We start from the raw sequence: 16157 nt of genomic DNA, 5'->3' as shown, positions 1-16157 counted from the left end.
CTCTTGCATATAGCAGTAGCAGCACGAAGATCAGATACTAACCAGTACACTATATGAACATTGAATGAAGAAAATGTCAACCTTGAGATGTTCAAATAAAATGTTTATTGTAGGTTGAGCAATAAAGATAAGCAGATCCGATACTTAACAATACTGAGGGTTTGTCATCAGAGAGGAATCCACTTAAGCGTGGGTGGGATCAGTCGGTAATGGTGCGATTGATTCGCTCTACATGTGTACTGGGAAGATAAGTGTTGGATGAGTAAACCTTGAGCTTGTAGACGGTGATAGTGGCATCTTGGTAAAAATGAGTCATATTTTGGTACTAAAAGAAGGATGGCGTTTCCTGATAGACTCCAGCTTCATCAATCAGAAACAAAGGCTGTACTGAATCATAAAGTGATGACTGAATGTTGACTCAGTATTATCCAAGTTGGGGTTTTGTTTTTGACTAATTTAATACTCATACAAATTGAAAATATTATCTTAAATGTCATGTTAAATAAACTCAAAAATGACACAAAAAAACAACAAATTGCTGAGAAATTAGTAAATGTGACAACACAATAAGTCATTAAAACTGGATTCAGCTCATAAAATACAGCTTTTCCATTTGGTAGCTTGTTCCTTGTTCCACAGCACCTCCACATGTCTAATCTTCATTCCTACACCAGAAAGGGGAGTTAAGGTTTCTCTAAACTCATCTGAGATTTTGGCAGCATCAAACTGAGAATGACAGGCCTGAGGGCGAAACAAACCTTTTATTATGGAAGTAAGATGTGAGCAAAATCATATCAACTGAAAACTTTCCTGTACAGAGATTAGTCTCTCCCATCACAAGGGGGCAGAGCACACCCAGCACAAAACCTCAACACTGGCTGCTTCATCTCTCTGATGAAAGCATTTAGTCGAGCCCAGCAGCTTATAACATTTAAGTTTGGTTTTGTCTGTTTTTGACTCCAGCTGACTGAAGGATTACTGGACAGAGCCGAGGTGAAGGTTTACACTTCCAGACGTAAAGCTGGTATAATTAGATTTCTTGGATGAATTTCAACAAACGTAAAATAAACAGAGGATCTGTGTATTCAGAGCTGCCGTAAAAAAGTGCAAAATGATTGGAATGGTTTGTCATTCGTGCCCTTCCCCTCTTAAGCCCAATGAGAGCCTGACTTTTTAATCAAGTAAGTAACACTTGTCAACACTTTATCTGCCACTGCTATAACCAGGATGTCTTCCATTTTAGACCCACGCCCCTCATACCCCCCCCCCCCCCCCCAGCCGAGCAGAGCTATAGTTGCAACGCTGATGAAACTAGATGTTTATGTTGGCAGAAAGGCGCCTGCCTTGGTGGCCACCTGATTGGAAGCGATGATGTACGTGATGAACTGGTGGCTCCCGGACTATGCCTGCTATGTTGTGGCCTCAAGCCGAAGTGAAACATGAATCTCCTAATGTGTACGATGAAATGTGCGGTTATGTGCAATTTCGCCTGTGGTTGTGTTAATCAGGACGTCGAGCATACTGCTGGAATGATGAGTGAATGAATTGATTATTCTGTTATCAGTTCTTAAACAAACTCAGCTAAAGCCAATGCATTCATATAACAACCCAAGCAATAAACATCTTTAGAAGCGGCCCTCAGCTCAGTTTAAACACGGCGTCTCTGATAAACAGGAACAGAGTGTACCTTAAAGTTACTATCTATCTTCTAATATGTCCATTTTGTCCTCTCCGGCGGCTCCGATAGCGATAAGCTGTGATTGAAGGTGTGCTTTTTGGATCTCACTTCCCAGGGCGCCGCTTGTGATTTTTTCTGGGGCCGTCGACACCCAGATCATGATAGTGCAAATGCGATGGCTCTCGTCAGTGTGGCGGAGGCTCAACCCCCATTGGTTATTACTTTGCTTGGCAAAAGATAAAGCATTAACAGACATTTATGACTTTAAAGCATAGTTGAACACAGTTGGGATATGCTTATTTGTTTTCTTGCCAACATCTCATATCTGCTGTTTAATATGAAACTAGAGTCTGCTATAAGCTTAGCCTAGCATATAAAAGATAACAAAATATGCCTCCAACCTCCGATTAAACTCACTAATGAAGACCATGACATCCCATTTGTTTAATCTGTACAACAACAAAAAGAATGCACAAATATAAGAACAAAATATTATTGTTGCTTGTTGGGGAGAGACTCGGTTCAGTACATCTACGAATCCTCAAGCTCAACATACCCTGAATCAGCATTGCCATTGCGATCTAAAATCTGTCACTTCTTGGTTAAACTTTACCGACAGACAGAAAAGCTAGAGAAACAATATGTGACATAAAACGTTGTGGAGCCATGAGGCGTCTCTATTAAACAGAGCGAACTACAGAACTTAAAGGCTGCAGGTCACTGTCACCGTGCCAACGCCATATGATTGCCCCGCTCTATTCAGGTGTCCCATAATCCATCGACAACATGACGACCCAGCGGCAGCGTCCTGGAAAATATAGCGCCACTAAATGCAGGGCTGCTAAATGCAGGGCCGCCAAATTGATATCATTGTCATAGCATGGTGTTAAACCATCTCCCGTGATAAAAGGTCACTGTGAAAGCGAGACCGCTAATTGGAAGTCGGCCATCAATAATTGTATGCTTTACACCTGTGCTTTTCCTACACTGACATATGGAAACAAAAAGCCTATCAAGCTGATATGACCGATGATGAGGTCGCTTATCGGTGCACACATACTGATGTTTGCTATCGAAGTAACCGAATAAGAAAAAACTCATTAAGAAGTGGGGACCGTTGGACCCCAGCTGCCAAACCCGTCGGCCCCCCAGATCTGTTGGATCTGTATTCTGGGATACTGGGCTTGGTTCTAGCTGCCAGGCCGTCACCATGACAGCTGCTCTTGCTTTGCAACGGCCAGAATTAGTAAGATAAATGTGGCCTGAGACAGAGGGGCCCAGTTGTTGTCCAGATAAGTGAGGTCAGATGAGAATGCAGCACCCTCTTGAATTGGAACACGAGAAAAACAACTAGAAGTAACTTATTAAGTCATTAAGGGACTTCTCACTGAAACTCATTTAGATGAGCTGGTGATTATACTCAGAGAGAAAAAAAAAACAGTAATCAAGCTGTAGTAAAGCAAGCATGTCCATGTACTCCCACCCAGTCTATAACATAGATGGCTTTAACGGTAAAAGATTGTTTTTTAAATGATTTAAATCACCTTACCTCATTGGTGAGTGCAAAGACAGGTTTTCTGAGGGAAGAGAACAACATGGAAGATTAAAATATTCATATTGTTCACTTTTTGAACACTTTTTGCCTTCTCTCCATATTAATCGATATATGCTTTCCAATGTCACGGTAGCATAACTGATTCCAGAGGAAGAGGAAAGCAGTAACTCTGCACGTGTTGGTGTCAGTTTGAGGGCATGTGGGGTCGTCATATACATAAAAGGCCTAAAGGAACAAAGAGAAATGACAAACTTCAGCATCTAAATAAAGTGTCTGGTGACTGCCGGGCTTGAAACATCCCACTCATCTCTGCAGGGATTTAGCGGTCTGGGAACACAACACCGGGCTAAATGACTGAAGATTTGCTATGTCAGATATAGACCGGCATCACTGCTTTGGCACAGAGCGAAGACGGAGTGAAAACGAGCACGGGAGGCTTTTAATCAGTGTCATAAATGTGAACGTCAGGGAACACATCAAATGTGTACAGAAGTCAGGTGTTTTAGGCAAGGCAAGGCAAGGCAACTTTATTTGTATAGCACATTTCATACACAAGGCAGACTCAAAGTGCTTCACATCATAAAACAAAGTGAGAAGAAAAAAAAAAGAAAAGAAAAATAGAAGAATTAAAAGAAAATAATAAAAATTTTAAAAATGCATTACAGAAAGAAAATAGAATAAAAACATATTTGCAATAATTAAAAACAGTGCAGACATTAAAAGATTTAGCAGAAAGCTATGGTGAACATAAAAGTTTTCAGTCTAGTTTTAAAAGTGGTCAGAGTTGGGGCAAGTCTTACATCTTCAGTGTGTGGGGGGGAAGTAAGTATATCACTAATTACACTCTAAAATGCATTTATTTGGCCATTGCAAGAGTTTAATTACTATTTTTTTTCCTGATTTTGTGTTTTGGATGTCCTGACTGTCCTAATGCATGCTGGGAATTATTAAGAAATGCATGAATTAATGCGTAATGAGCAATTGATGAGCTCTGAATCTTTGACAATCTAAAGATACACACTCTGACTCTACGCATGACGACGTTTCTGCTTCTGCAGTCAAACAGTTGAACACACAATGACGTTTTTTGAGGAGCTATACTGTCTGTGATAGCAATATCTAACCCTCCTCGAAAGTTGATTTTCAACGTCCAATCAAGGATATGGTAGTTCCACTAGCTAAGCTGCACATAAACCTTATTCCCACAGCGGGACACCAAAACGATTCTGTCCCTCTTCATCAGCTCTAATTGCCTATTTGAGACCTTCATTGCGATGCCGCGCACTCTTTAAAGGCAGTTACTGGGATCCGTTTCAACCAGTTTGACAGGGCGCCTTTTTCCAGAGGATCACATTGGATCTTGGGTGACCCAGAGGAATTCCAATTGGTCGCCGTGGCATTAATGATTAACAGTTCACTAGTGACGATTGGGTCGGCCTTGCTCGACCTTTCCACATGGCTGTATTTGCAGCAGAAGTAAGCACCGGGCTTTAGAACCACGATAGCCGCTCGCTGCCCAGACAGCTGCACCTTTATCCCCCTGGCCTTAGCAGCTGAGTTGGAGGCCCCGGTCCAGAGCACGGAGCGGGGGAGGGATGACTGAGTTCCAGCTGAAGACAAGCAAGAAACAAAGGCTGGGGAGCTGGGGAGTGAGACTTGGGAGAATGCCTTGGTAGTCCTGGGCATTATTAAATTTCAGCAGACCTTGAGATATTAATTAAACCACATGCTGGAAATTAAGCGAACTGAAATGATTTTTTCCCCCATATCAGAATTAAATACTTAATTATTATTGTTATATATCTAATCTATACATTGACAATGTCAAAGCGGTGTGGTGATGAGTTGTTGATGTGATTAATGAGGTATCTCCATCTACTTTTTTTGCCCATGGGACGCATGAATGTAAAAATGCCACATGTTTGTCGGGCGGAGTAATCAAATCAAATCTATTCCCAGTATTTTCGTCAGAACTAGAACAACACTCTCCTCTGTCTTCTGCCCAACAAACTGTCATCTGACTTCAATTACAACTACTACAGCAAATTCCGCCCATTAGATTCCTGTTTATCCCAGCTGCCTGATTCAAAAACCCATTCAAAGCCGCAATCGGTGCAGCAAAAACTAACCGTTAGCAGCCATGCTAACGCCTCTGTGAGACTGTAGCCTACGTCAACACAACAATGCTTTGAACTAAATGTTAATCTTATCATGCTCACACGCTGATGTGGAAGGGGAAGATTAATGTGTTTATGAACGTCATGACAACGTCATGACAACCATAATTCACTCAAAACCACAAAAAGGGGATCGCCAAATTCAATAGGATTCATCTTCTGGGGGCGGCATAAACATAAATGCATGCATGGATGCACAGAGATGCAACACACAAACTGACACACACAAAGTGAAACACACACACACACACACACACACACACTTTGTGAACCACCAAAAATAGAGCACTTGAATCCAGTGACGCATTTTCTCTCTGGAGAGTGTCCAGGGACCACCGGGGTCAGGAAAACCTGCTTCAGACAGGGGGAGGGAGAGGGAGGGAGAGAGAGAGGGAGAGGGAGAGAGAGAGAGAGAGAGAGAGAGAGAGAGAGAGAGAGAGAGAGAGAGAAATTTGGGATAAGAAAAGACAGAATTGGGAAGAGCGTGGAGTTGATGGAGGGTGGCCTGCAAGCGTCAACAAGAGAAAAATGTGTGTGGTTGCAGAAAATAGCGTTGAAATGTTGGTGGAAGCCCTGCGGGTGTCTGTGGTTACCGGCCGGACACTTTACCCCACGCGTTGAAGGTTTGGGATTGAATGCGTATTCCCCTGCGAGGAGGAATATAGGGAGGCAAAGACAGACGAGACACACGAGTAGGCACAAATCTCACAGGACAGTCTTTGACGTTTGACCCTCGCCGTCCTTTCCATCACGTATCAACCGGCCATAGGAAGACTTGGTTGTGTAACGGCAGCGCTTGTGTGTGCGTGCAATATTGTGATGTTGAAAAAACCGCGGCCGTCTCTGATGTAAAGACAACAGAAGCTGATATTTTTGCTCTTTCTCCAGGAAGTGGGACAGTCGGGAGGGTGATGTGATAAGGCTGTTGAGGGGAGGAAACACAAATATTAGATGGTTAGTATTTACGTGAGCGAGTGATCGAGTGAATCACTGAGTGACCTTAAAAGGCCACGCGGTCTCGCTGGTGACCGAATGAGCAAGTGAAAGGGGGCCTTGGGGTTATCTCTGTGAAGCACCGCTGTATTTATAGATCATCTCGAAAAAGATTCCCTGGCCCCCCTTGCTCCCCCCCCCCCCAAGGCTCGTCCTCCTCCCGCCACGATCGCCCCTCCCCCATGTTCAATTAGCCCTTGATGGGTGGAGTAATGCAATCAGGAGTCACTACAGCGTACCCGAGCCTCCTCTCTCAGTCTGCCCCAGACTCCACACTGGCACACACCCCTCAGACAGGAAGGTAAGACCCAACTCTGTACAGCTGCTCCACTCTCCATCCATCCATCCATCCACTCGTCCATCCCCCCCTCCCCCCCATTCATCCTTTCACTCCACCGTGTCTTCTCATCCTCCAGGACACACTCACTGTGCTCTGGCATCCTCCCGTCTTACCTTTCCAACCCACCTGCTCGTGTTCTTCCTCTTTCCACCTCCACCAGTTCCTTCACTATTTAACCACCTTGTCGTCTCAGAGACGGCTTCACTTCCTCTTTTATTAAATCATGTTTTCATAAAAAAAATGCCAAAAAAAGAAAAAAAATGCACAACCCCTGTTGACTCCTGTGACTTCATTTCCACCCTTCTTTCATCCCTTCTCATTCAACCAATACTTCCCTTCTGCAGAACTGTGTTCGTAAAGGTGTCAGTTCATTGGCTTTTGTGGTGACTTTTCACAGCATTTTGGTTTGATTTAGTTCCGTCTAAAATCTTGTAGTCGCACTTTTCAAGCGTATACGTGTACTGAAATGATCCCTCCGTAAAAGAGGAATTTTCAGTTAATGTGATTTAAGAGTTGGCGGAAGGTTTCAGGCTGCAACTTCAAAAAACATTTATTTATGTTGCATTCGCTTCAGGATCAAATCACATTTTCAATTAAGGGTTTAAATGGGTCAAACCTCTTATTCGATTACCCCATTACAAGCCTACCTTTTAGTGGCTGTTGTTATACTTATTCAATTACCGGTGAATTCCTCCCGAAAGGTTGCTTTGAAAGTAGGCGTAGGCGAGCTGTTTAAAGGGCGTCACTCTCAGAAAGAACACTGCTTTGTGGATTGCATTTCTATAGTTGGTTGGTTAACATTTCAAAGACGGACTTGTGTATCTTTTAACAGGTATTATGATTAAGAGCTGTAGATTGTAAAGTTTCTTAAGCAATTTCAGGTATTTAAACTCATGAGACGATAGAATTGTTTTTTCAGCATGAATAACAACTAAATTTGTTGCAAAAGCTGGAAAAAAAGCATACAAATTCTTAACATAATGCACAGATTGTTGTGCATTATGTTGTTCCAAGTGGCCATCGCTGAGTTTGGCATCAAGCGATCTGCACTGAGAGACTCCTAGATGGGCCTCATCAAAGAGACCCCAGGAGCCGGGAAACAGCTGCATGACGCGTCAAAGGCTTAATTTGTGGCAGTTGAGATTATCCTTTTTTTATTTTTAGGAGTCCGATAAATCCTCCATATAAGCTAGGTGAGTCATGGCGGGAGCAACAGACAATGCGGGAATGTGGGAGGGGTGAGCATAACTCGGAGCATACAGGACGGGCAGATTACACATCTCAACCTCAGCCAGATAAAAGATACTGACCTCTACAAATCACCCACAGATCATCCAGCACAATCAAAGACAGATTATTCAAAAACAGGAGCTCAAGAAAATAAGATGAGGGAATATATATAAGGGGACAATTATGAGTTTTCCAACTTTTTTCAGTCCTCCCAATATGGTCAAAGTTTTGCTGAGCGACACCAAAAAGCCTGTGGTAGTATAAAAAACCATACGGGCTGGGTCACCCCTACTCCATTTCTTTTTTCTCACATCTCATTTGATCTTTTCTCACACCACTCAAAGATTCATTATGTGTACATTACACATACTCAAACATATCGCCTATACTGTCCCTGGTCCACAGAGAGTCAGAGTATTTAGGCACAGTTGGGAGAACCAGAGGGCTTAGCAGGCCGCAAACAGCTGCAGGTTGTGAGTAGCCATTATTACGTGTGCCATTCAAATCCACGTATACAACCACACACTCACACATATGGACAATGACAAGGGTTACAGTGATCTGGTGCCGACAGCTGGATGCGAGGTGATGGATGGGTCAGTGTGCAGCAGCATGGTGAGCGTCGGTATGCAACGGGGCAAGAGTTGACTGTCTCTAAGCAGGACTGATAGGAGTTATTTATACCCGCCTCATCTGTCACCTTCTAGTAGTGACACAGAGTACCGAATGAAGGCCTGCTGAGAGATGGGACGGAGAGATGAAAGGGCGTGAAAAGCTACATGGAAAAAAAAAAGTGGATATGTGCAGGAGGTTGATACTAGAGTGTTTCCAAGAAAACATTAATTGCTTAGAATTTACGATCTCTACGAAAACTGCTACTTAGGTGATGGTATGTGGGGAAAACTGTCCAGATAAAGCTGCTTCACATGTGAAATCAACTAGATGTGAAAGTGTACCTGGACTGCTGTGTTTGCATGAAGTCACCTACCGTTGCTCGTCTCACTTCCTGTGTGTCTCTGTGCATCCCTCCTCCTCCTCAGGTGAGTGACTCAGGGTCAAAATGACCGAGCGCTACGACTGCCACTACTGCAAGGAGTCCCTGTTCGGGAAGAAGTACGTCCTGAGAGAGGAGAATCCCTACTGTGTGAAATGTTACGAGAGCCTGTACTCCAACACCTGTGAGGAGTGCAAGAAGCCCATTGGCTGTAACACCAGGGTGAGAGAAATCACAAAATACTTTCTGTCTTGAACTCTAACTATCATCAAGAACTCTTAACGCTTCATCCCACTTTCTTACAGGATCTGTCCTACAAGGACCGCCACTGGCATGAGGAGTGTTTCATGTGCTTCCAGTGCAAGCGCTCGCTGGTGGACAAGCCCTTCTCCACCAAGGATGAAAAGCTCCTCTGCACCGAGTGCTACTCCAACGAGTATTCCTCCAAGTGCCATGAGTGCAAGAAGACCATCATGCCAGGTAGTGAGAAAACAAAGAGGGCAACGTATTGAAGTTAAGCCAAACAGTTGGTCTGTTAGAATATACATTTAGAAGTTACTCACATTACTGTAGTGCAATTAAAATAAACTACAGAGAGGATATTATTAGGTATAAAAGAAGGCTGACATGCACAAGGTTGTTGTTTCCCCCGCTCACTAACTCCGTCCATTCCTTTGCTTTGCGTTTCCCTGAAGGCTCCAGGAAGATGGAGCATAAGGGGAACAGCTGGCATGAGACCTGTTTCACCTGCCAGCGATGCCAGCAGCCCATCGGCACCAAGAGCTTCATCCCGAAGGACACCCACAACTTCTGTGTGCCCTGCTACGAGAAGCAGTTTGCCATGCAGTGTGTGCACTGCAAGAAGGTGAGACGCCTCGTCGAAACAGGTTTTTCTGAATGGAACTTTCATTCAAAAGAGCAATGATTGCGACAATATGTCGATATGCCCTTGTTCCCTGTTATTAGCCCATCACCACTGGCGGGGTGACCTACCGTGACCAGCCCTGGCACAAGGACTGCTTCCTGTGCACTAGCTGCAAGCATCAGCTGTCTGGCCAGAGGTTTACCTCCAGAGACGACTTTGCCTATTGTCTCAACTGCTTCTGCAACCTTTATGCCAAGAAGTGTGCTTCCTGCACCACCCCCATTAGCGGTAATCCAAATCTACCAATTCATTGGTCTCCCTGAATCTAACAACGACTTCCCCAGTTGTTCTGACTCAGTCTTGTTCTCCACTTTCAGGTCTTGGTGGCAGCAAGTACATATCCTTTGAGGAGCGCCAGTGGCACAACGATTGCTTCAACTGTAAGAAGTGCTCTGTGTCCCTGGTTGGCCGTGGCTTCCTCACTGAACGTGACGATATCCTGTGCCCGGAGTGCGGCAAGGACATCTAATTCAGCCTGAAGGACAACAGATACATCTGATTGGATGATCTAGTTATAATAGAGGAATGCCAAAGATACAATAACTACTATCAGAGCACAAAGCATAGCATCGATAGCATCTTTACAACCTTGCATTACTATGAATGTACATTGTTGTATGCCATGAAATACAAACTACTAACAGCATCATTTTAATTTAGAGTTAACTTAAATAAGTTCTTCTTCGAAGAAAAATAAAATAACTGTGTGCATTCATGTAAAGGCCTTTGCTTCCGCAACATGCTTGCAGATAGAAACTGTATGAAATATTTTGAAATAAATCTACAATATGAATGTGGACTCCTACACTCCTTTGAAGTGTAATAATTACTGCTTTGTGCATGGACTCGCTTGATGCTTTTATTCAAATTTTGTGAATGAGTTCTGCTATTACCAATTAAACTGATAAAAACGGTGTCTTTTCTCCTATAATTGCCAACTAAAGCTGTTCATGACATCACGTCAATTTCCGAGTTATTCATACAGAAAACAGATGGGTCAAAATGCTTCTATTGGCAACTTTGGGGCAGAAAACTTTTTGAAGTCTTGAGGTTTTGGCTATGTCAGTTTGTTGTGACAACATGGAGTTCTGCAGGAGTGACATATTCTGTAGGCCAACCCTGGAAGTTAGCATCACACTGGTTACAAATATATAAATAAATGATCATAAATAAAATGGATTGTTGCAACTCATTTTGGATTATGGCAGAAAATAAACTTGGTGCCGAATCCAAGTTTTGTTGAGCTTCATAAATGATCACCACCAACATGATTCTTGAATTCATTGTTGTGAATGACATCATCAGAATCTGAGAATCTGAGAATTATCGTCCTGCTTTCTTTCTAAACTTGTGGGCCTGTTAATCCTGTTGGGACCTAACCGTTAGGACTACACAATGCGGCCTACAGAAGCCTACACATGCGGCCAGGACAAAGGGACAAAGGGGATTAAAAACTACACCGCCATTTTAGTTTCACTTCTCACCCAGGTGAGGAATGTGACGTCACAACGGGCGCCCCGGGGGGTCCCCTGGAGCGGCCTGAGCTTTATAAACCGAAGCCGCCCGGAGAACGCTCTCTTATTCACTCTTACTCCGACTCCTACTCTGGCCTCTTCCTACAACCGGCGCAACACCACGTTGCAACGGGAGGCGACCCCCTCCCGCAGCGCACCGCTGCAACAAGAGGAACCAAGCCGGTTCCTGTCGTCCAGCTACCAGACGCTGTCTGAAGTAAGCTGACTAAATCGCCAAGCCGCGATTATATCGCCGTCCGTGGAAGAAAGAAACACGGACTGTTTTCTTTATTTGAGTTTGATCAACGAGAGGAAACCCGCTCCGCTCTCGTCTGGACGAAGCCGACTCATCACGCCCCCCGCTGACGCCGGGGACTCACGAACCACCGCCGTTACGGAACGCCGTCATCGTCTTACGCAACGATACCAGTAAGAGGCTATCAGTCTGGGCAGAGACATAAGTGATAGTGTAGGATATGCTCGTAATTCTTGTTAATGTGTTTTAAGTTCTGATCGCGGACCGCCGAGTCCGTTGGTTCATGTGCTGCTGTATTTGAATGCTGATATCGCCGCTGGGTTGATTTCTGTAACAGTGTTTTCGACTAACCTCCGCCATATTCGCGAGCTCAGAAAGCCTCTACTATCAGTTAAAAGACCGGTCTCGCGGAATAAACGCCAGTTCATTCACGCGAGCCCGTGTGATAACGGCACGCTTTCTGTCCCTCCGAATATCGCTCGCGCATTTTCTCTCTCTTTGTTTGTGACCCGCTAACACACACACACATACACGTGTCCTAAGCCAGCTGTTCCCGGCGGGCGCTAGGGACATAGCTACATCTGGTGGCTACATACGGCTATCTCTCTCTCTCTCTCTCTCTCTCGCTACTCCGTCAGACCTCAGTGGCTCCGCCCCTGACCGCTGCGAGGAATAGCTCCACCTCTCTCTCTCTCTCTCGCTACTCCATCAGACCTCAGTGGCTCCGCCCCTGAACGCTGCGAGGAATAGCTCCACCTCTCTCTCTCTCTCTCGCTACATCTGGTGGCCGCCCATAGCCATCTCTCCCTCTCTCTCTCTCCCTCTCTCTCGACACGCACGCACACACACACACGCACATGCACACGCACGCGCACACACATCCTTTGTTTAAGCTTAGCTTTGTGTGTTAGGTAGTTAGGTAATAAGGCTTTGTTAATTGCAGTGTTATTGATTGTGATCATTATTACTGATTTTAATAAATCTTATTATATTATAACTAGCGGTCTCTTGTGCTTGTTGTGTATATGTCACTGGATAACAGCAGGTTGTGAAGGCTAGTGCTTGAATTTCACGCCTTTTTAATTGTTAGATTGTTTTATGCTTCCATGCCAATGATCACGATGATTGGCATGTGAGTATAAAACCTTCATATTGAGACTGAATACAGTTTTAGGTTATCTTTTCCCTGATCCCAGGGTGGTGCCCCGTTTATTCATGATTATATCATGATAATATATTAAATATAATTATTAATACCGATAATCATATTGATATTAATAATTAACTGTTGATAACCAAATCTGCTCCTGCTACAACCCCAACATAAATGGTGCCCCGTGTGAGGGCTTCTTAAACCAGCTTTATCCAGAGATTTATGCACAATAACCTGAGAATTATAGTAATAATAACAATAATAGGAATTGTTGTTATTGATATCATTGTTTAGAAATCGATGTTCAAGGATCGATTTGTTTGCTCCCTGTTACTATTTGCCAAGCAAATACAGTGATGGGTTGCATATGCATGTTGTGATTAGCCATTTATTGTTTGACAACAATACTAACAAACACAGGGTTAGGGATACTAAGACGCGTTATAACACTGTTATTACTCACCAGAGGTGCTAGAGACACCTCATTGACAGTCCACAGGCTGTAGAAGAGTACTAACATTTCCATTGTAAGTCACAGGTCGACGCAGCTCACCTGTGCACCCACCTCAGTATAACAACAAATACAGTTTTTCTTGCGATTAACACCGAACAAGTAAAGCCACCGTATTCTCCCTTTCACTAGAAGTAGAGCAGAGAATAGAGCCACAGAGTGTACCGACTCTGTGAACGTTGAAATTGTACCTTGCTATTTCCACCACGGGTTCTAGCTCGAGTTAAAATTTCAAAATAATTCCCTAACTGTTCCTGCCGCGCATTTCAGTTAGCGTGCCTTTGGCAAAGAATTAAGTAAGCAGCCTACAGTAAGTCTGAGTTGCTGTATAGAATCATTAGAGGGTGAAGCTGACCTCTCTAAAAGAGAACCGCCAGTCACCTTATCAGGTGATTTGCATAACCCCCCTCCTTTCTCTCCAGACACAATGGAGAACTTTTGTGAACAGTTCATCTCATCTGTGGCACAGAGCCTTCAGACAGGCTACTCTGAGTTTTTGCAGAAACTAAATCTCAGTGAGTGCCAAGAGGAGATCAACGTGTTACTGAACAGCAGATCTGATGAAGTAACATCATCCAAGGGTCCATTGTTAAAATGCTTGCTACTGACTTTCTACAAACAAACCTGTCTCTTGGTTCAGAGTAAATCTGCCCTAGAGAAAAAAGTGGTAGCACTAGAGGAGCAAAGTGCTTGTCACCTCCACGACGCTCAAGCAGCAGACATGAGAGCCATGCGTTATTTAGATGTCCTGCACACCACAGAGTCCCAGTTTTTGTCCTACAAGAACAGGTGGTCGAAGTCTAAACCAGAATGTCCTCCCTCAGCCGACTCGGCCAGTCAGTGTGATTCAGGCGTCTCCGACTCCCACTCTTTTTGTAGTGAAAATACGACTCCCCCGCCATGCAGAAGATGGGAACAGTTACCAGCGGACACAAAGTCCTTAAGACAAACTCCACTGAGAGATAGCGGTAACGGCTACGCAGCTTCCCATTGCTCCGACACAGACAGCGAAGAAACCAGCAGTGGAACTTACACAAGTTCTCCTCCAAAATCTTCCTATCTTTGGAACAAACCTGTAATTTGCGACGCGCCTCCTCAACCTAGCTTAGTCTCGCCTTCACCAGAAAGGATGCCACAGCGCTTCCGCTTTGAAGAGCTAGAGAGCATGGCTAAAGATATTCAACATTTTGATCCCGACAACTCGAACCATAATATTGACGAATATTTGAGAGAGTTAGACAGACTCCTGATTGACCTCCCCCATGCCTCCTCACGGGAGAAGCTCAGACTAGTCGGGAAGACCACAACCAGACATGTCCGCAGTTTCATAGGAACACTTGCACCCAGAACCCAGGACCGATACTCCAGACTTTGTGCAGCACTCCGGAAGGAGTATAGCCGGGACTGGGATCCCGCCGCCGCTACGATCAGTGCCCTCGCCGTCGTACATGAGGGGCAGGAATCACCCACGGAGTACTATTGGCGCTTCAGAGCCGCCTATGCTCAGGGCCGTAACTCCCCAGGAGTGGAGGAAGAGCCTGCCTTCAAGGCCCTCTTCCTGCATAACCTACACGAAAGTGTGCGCTACGATGCCACCATACACTTCAGGACACATCGACTCTCCATGCAAGAGATTCGTAATTACGCACAGATGGCTTGGGAAACCCACTTAGTGCGCAAACTTAAAAGCCAGCCCGCTAACTTCGACACATCTGCGTCCGAAACGTCTGCCGCCTTAAAGCATAGCCCTCGTAACAGCGCGAAAGGGGGTGAGCGGCCAGCACGCCCCAGGAATCAGACAAAACCAAGGAACGAGAGTAACTCCCAAACATCCGTCGCCTTAAAGCAGAGCCCTCATAACAGCGCGAAAGGGGGTGAGCGGCCAGCACGCCCCTGGAATCAGACAAACTCCCAAACTGATGAAGATAGGGATCCGTGCGACCCGATCGAGAAGCTGATAAAAACGATAGCGCTATGGCGTGACTCGACCCAACCATCACTAAACTCCCCCCAGAAGCCTGGTAAGAGACGGCGTGGGGATACTGAGCATCACCGACATGCCCACCAACTGCGTCGAGATGGGCATTCACACAGAAGTAGTAGGAAGCCCTACTCCGAAATTCTGTCCCAGTCACGTGAACCAGCAGTGTACAAACATGACAACTCAGATAATGACAGCGCCTCTGACATTTCCTCTGTTTCTGGCTACATGGAGCGTTACAGCCCTGAGCCACAACATAGTAAATATGGCTAACTTAAATCTTCTCCAGGAGTAAACCAAACGACCACTAACCCCTTCTCCTCTTCCTCCTTCGTTCCGTTTCATAGTTGGGGTGTGTCCTGTTTGAAACTACCTGAGTGTAATGACAATGTTGATGTTTGTGAAAATTGTGTCTTAGCAGATGTTTGATATAGGTTAGATGGTTAGAAATCTCTGCCCAGACCGTAGAAATCTCTGCCCAGACCTTGCCTCAATCTCTGCCCAGACAATGCCTCCATCAAAGTCATGGACTTTAACCTGAATGAACTGTTTAACCTCATTTCCATGGAATATACAGACTGTTTGGACTCCCACATGTTTCAAGGAATACATGGACGGTTCGGCCCTTATGTTGCTCCGAAGGTTGCGTCCCACACCTCAACCTTCAGACCAAAAGGGGGACTGTTGGGACCTAACCGTTAGGACTACACAATGCGGCCTACAGAAGCCTACACATGCGGCCAGGACAAAGGGACAAAGGGGATTAAAAACTACACCGCCATTTTAGTTTCACTTCTCACCCAGGTGAGGAATGTGACGTCACAACGGGCGCCCCGGGGGGTCCCCTGGA

At 44.9% G+C, this 16157-nt stretch overlaps 1 protein-coding gene across 2 annotated transcripts; it reads left to right on the top strand.

Annotated features, from left to right (window-relative positions):
* The first annotated feature begins 6599 nt into the window (after positions 1–6599).
* Positions 6600–10820, top strand: fhl2a (four and a half LIM domains 2a). Of its 2 annotated transcripts, XM_084022494.1 has the most exons (6): positions 6600–6704; positions 9014–9189; positions 9273–9447; positions 9663–9832; positions 9934–10120; positions 10210–10818. In XM_084022494.1, the coding sequence occupies exons 2-6, from the start codon at positions 9034–9036 to the stop codon at positions 10359–10361; spliced, it is 840 nt and encodes a 279-aa protein (XP_083878620.1). In that variant the 5' UTR covers positions 6600–6704; positions 9014–9033; the 3' UTR covers positions 10362–10818. The 2 variants fall into 2 exon arrangements, with proteins under 2 accessions (XP_083878620.1, XP_083878621.1); XM_084022495.1 differs by lacking the exon at positions 6600–6704 and having other exon boundaries at positions 9028–9189; positions 10210–10820.
* Positions 10821–16157: the final 5337 nt, after the last annotated feature.

This window comes from Eutrigla gurnardus (assembly GCF_963514095.1).
Source record: "Eutrigla gurnardus genome assembly, chromosome: 12".
Classification (NCBI taxonomy): Eukaryota; Metazoa; Chordata; class Actinopteri; order Perciformes; family Triglidae; genus Eutrigla; species Eutrigla gurnardus.
The sequence above is the reverse complement of the archived record's forward strand: the minus strand, read 5'-3'. Positions and strand labels throughout refer to the sequence as shown.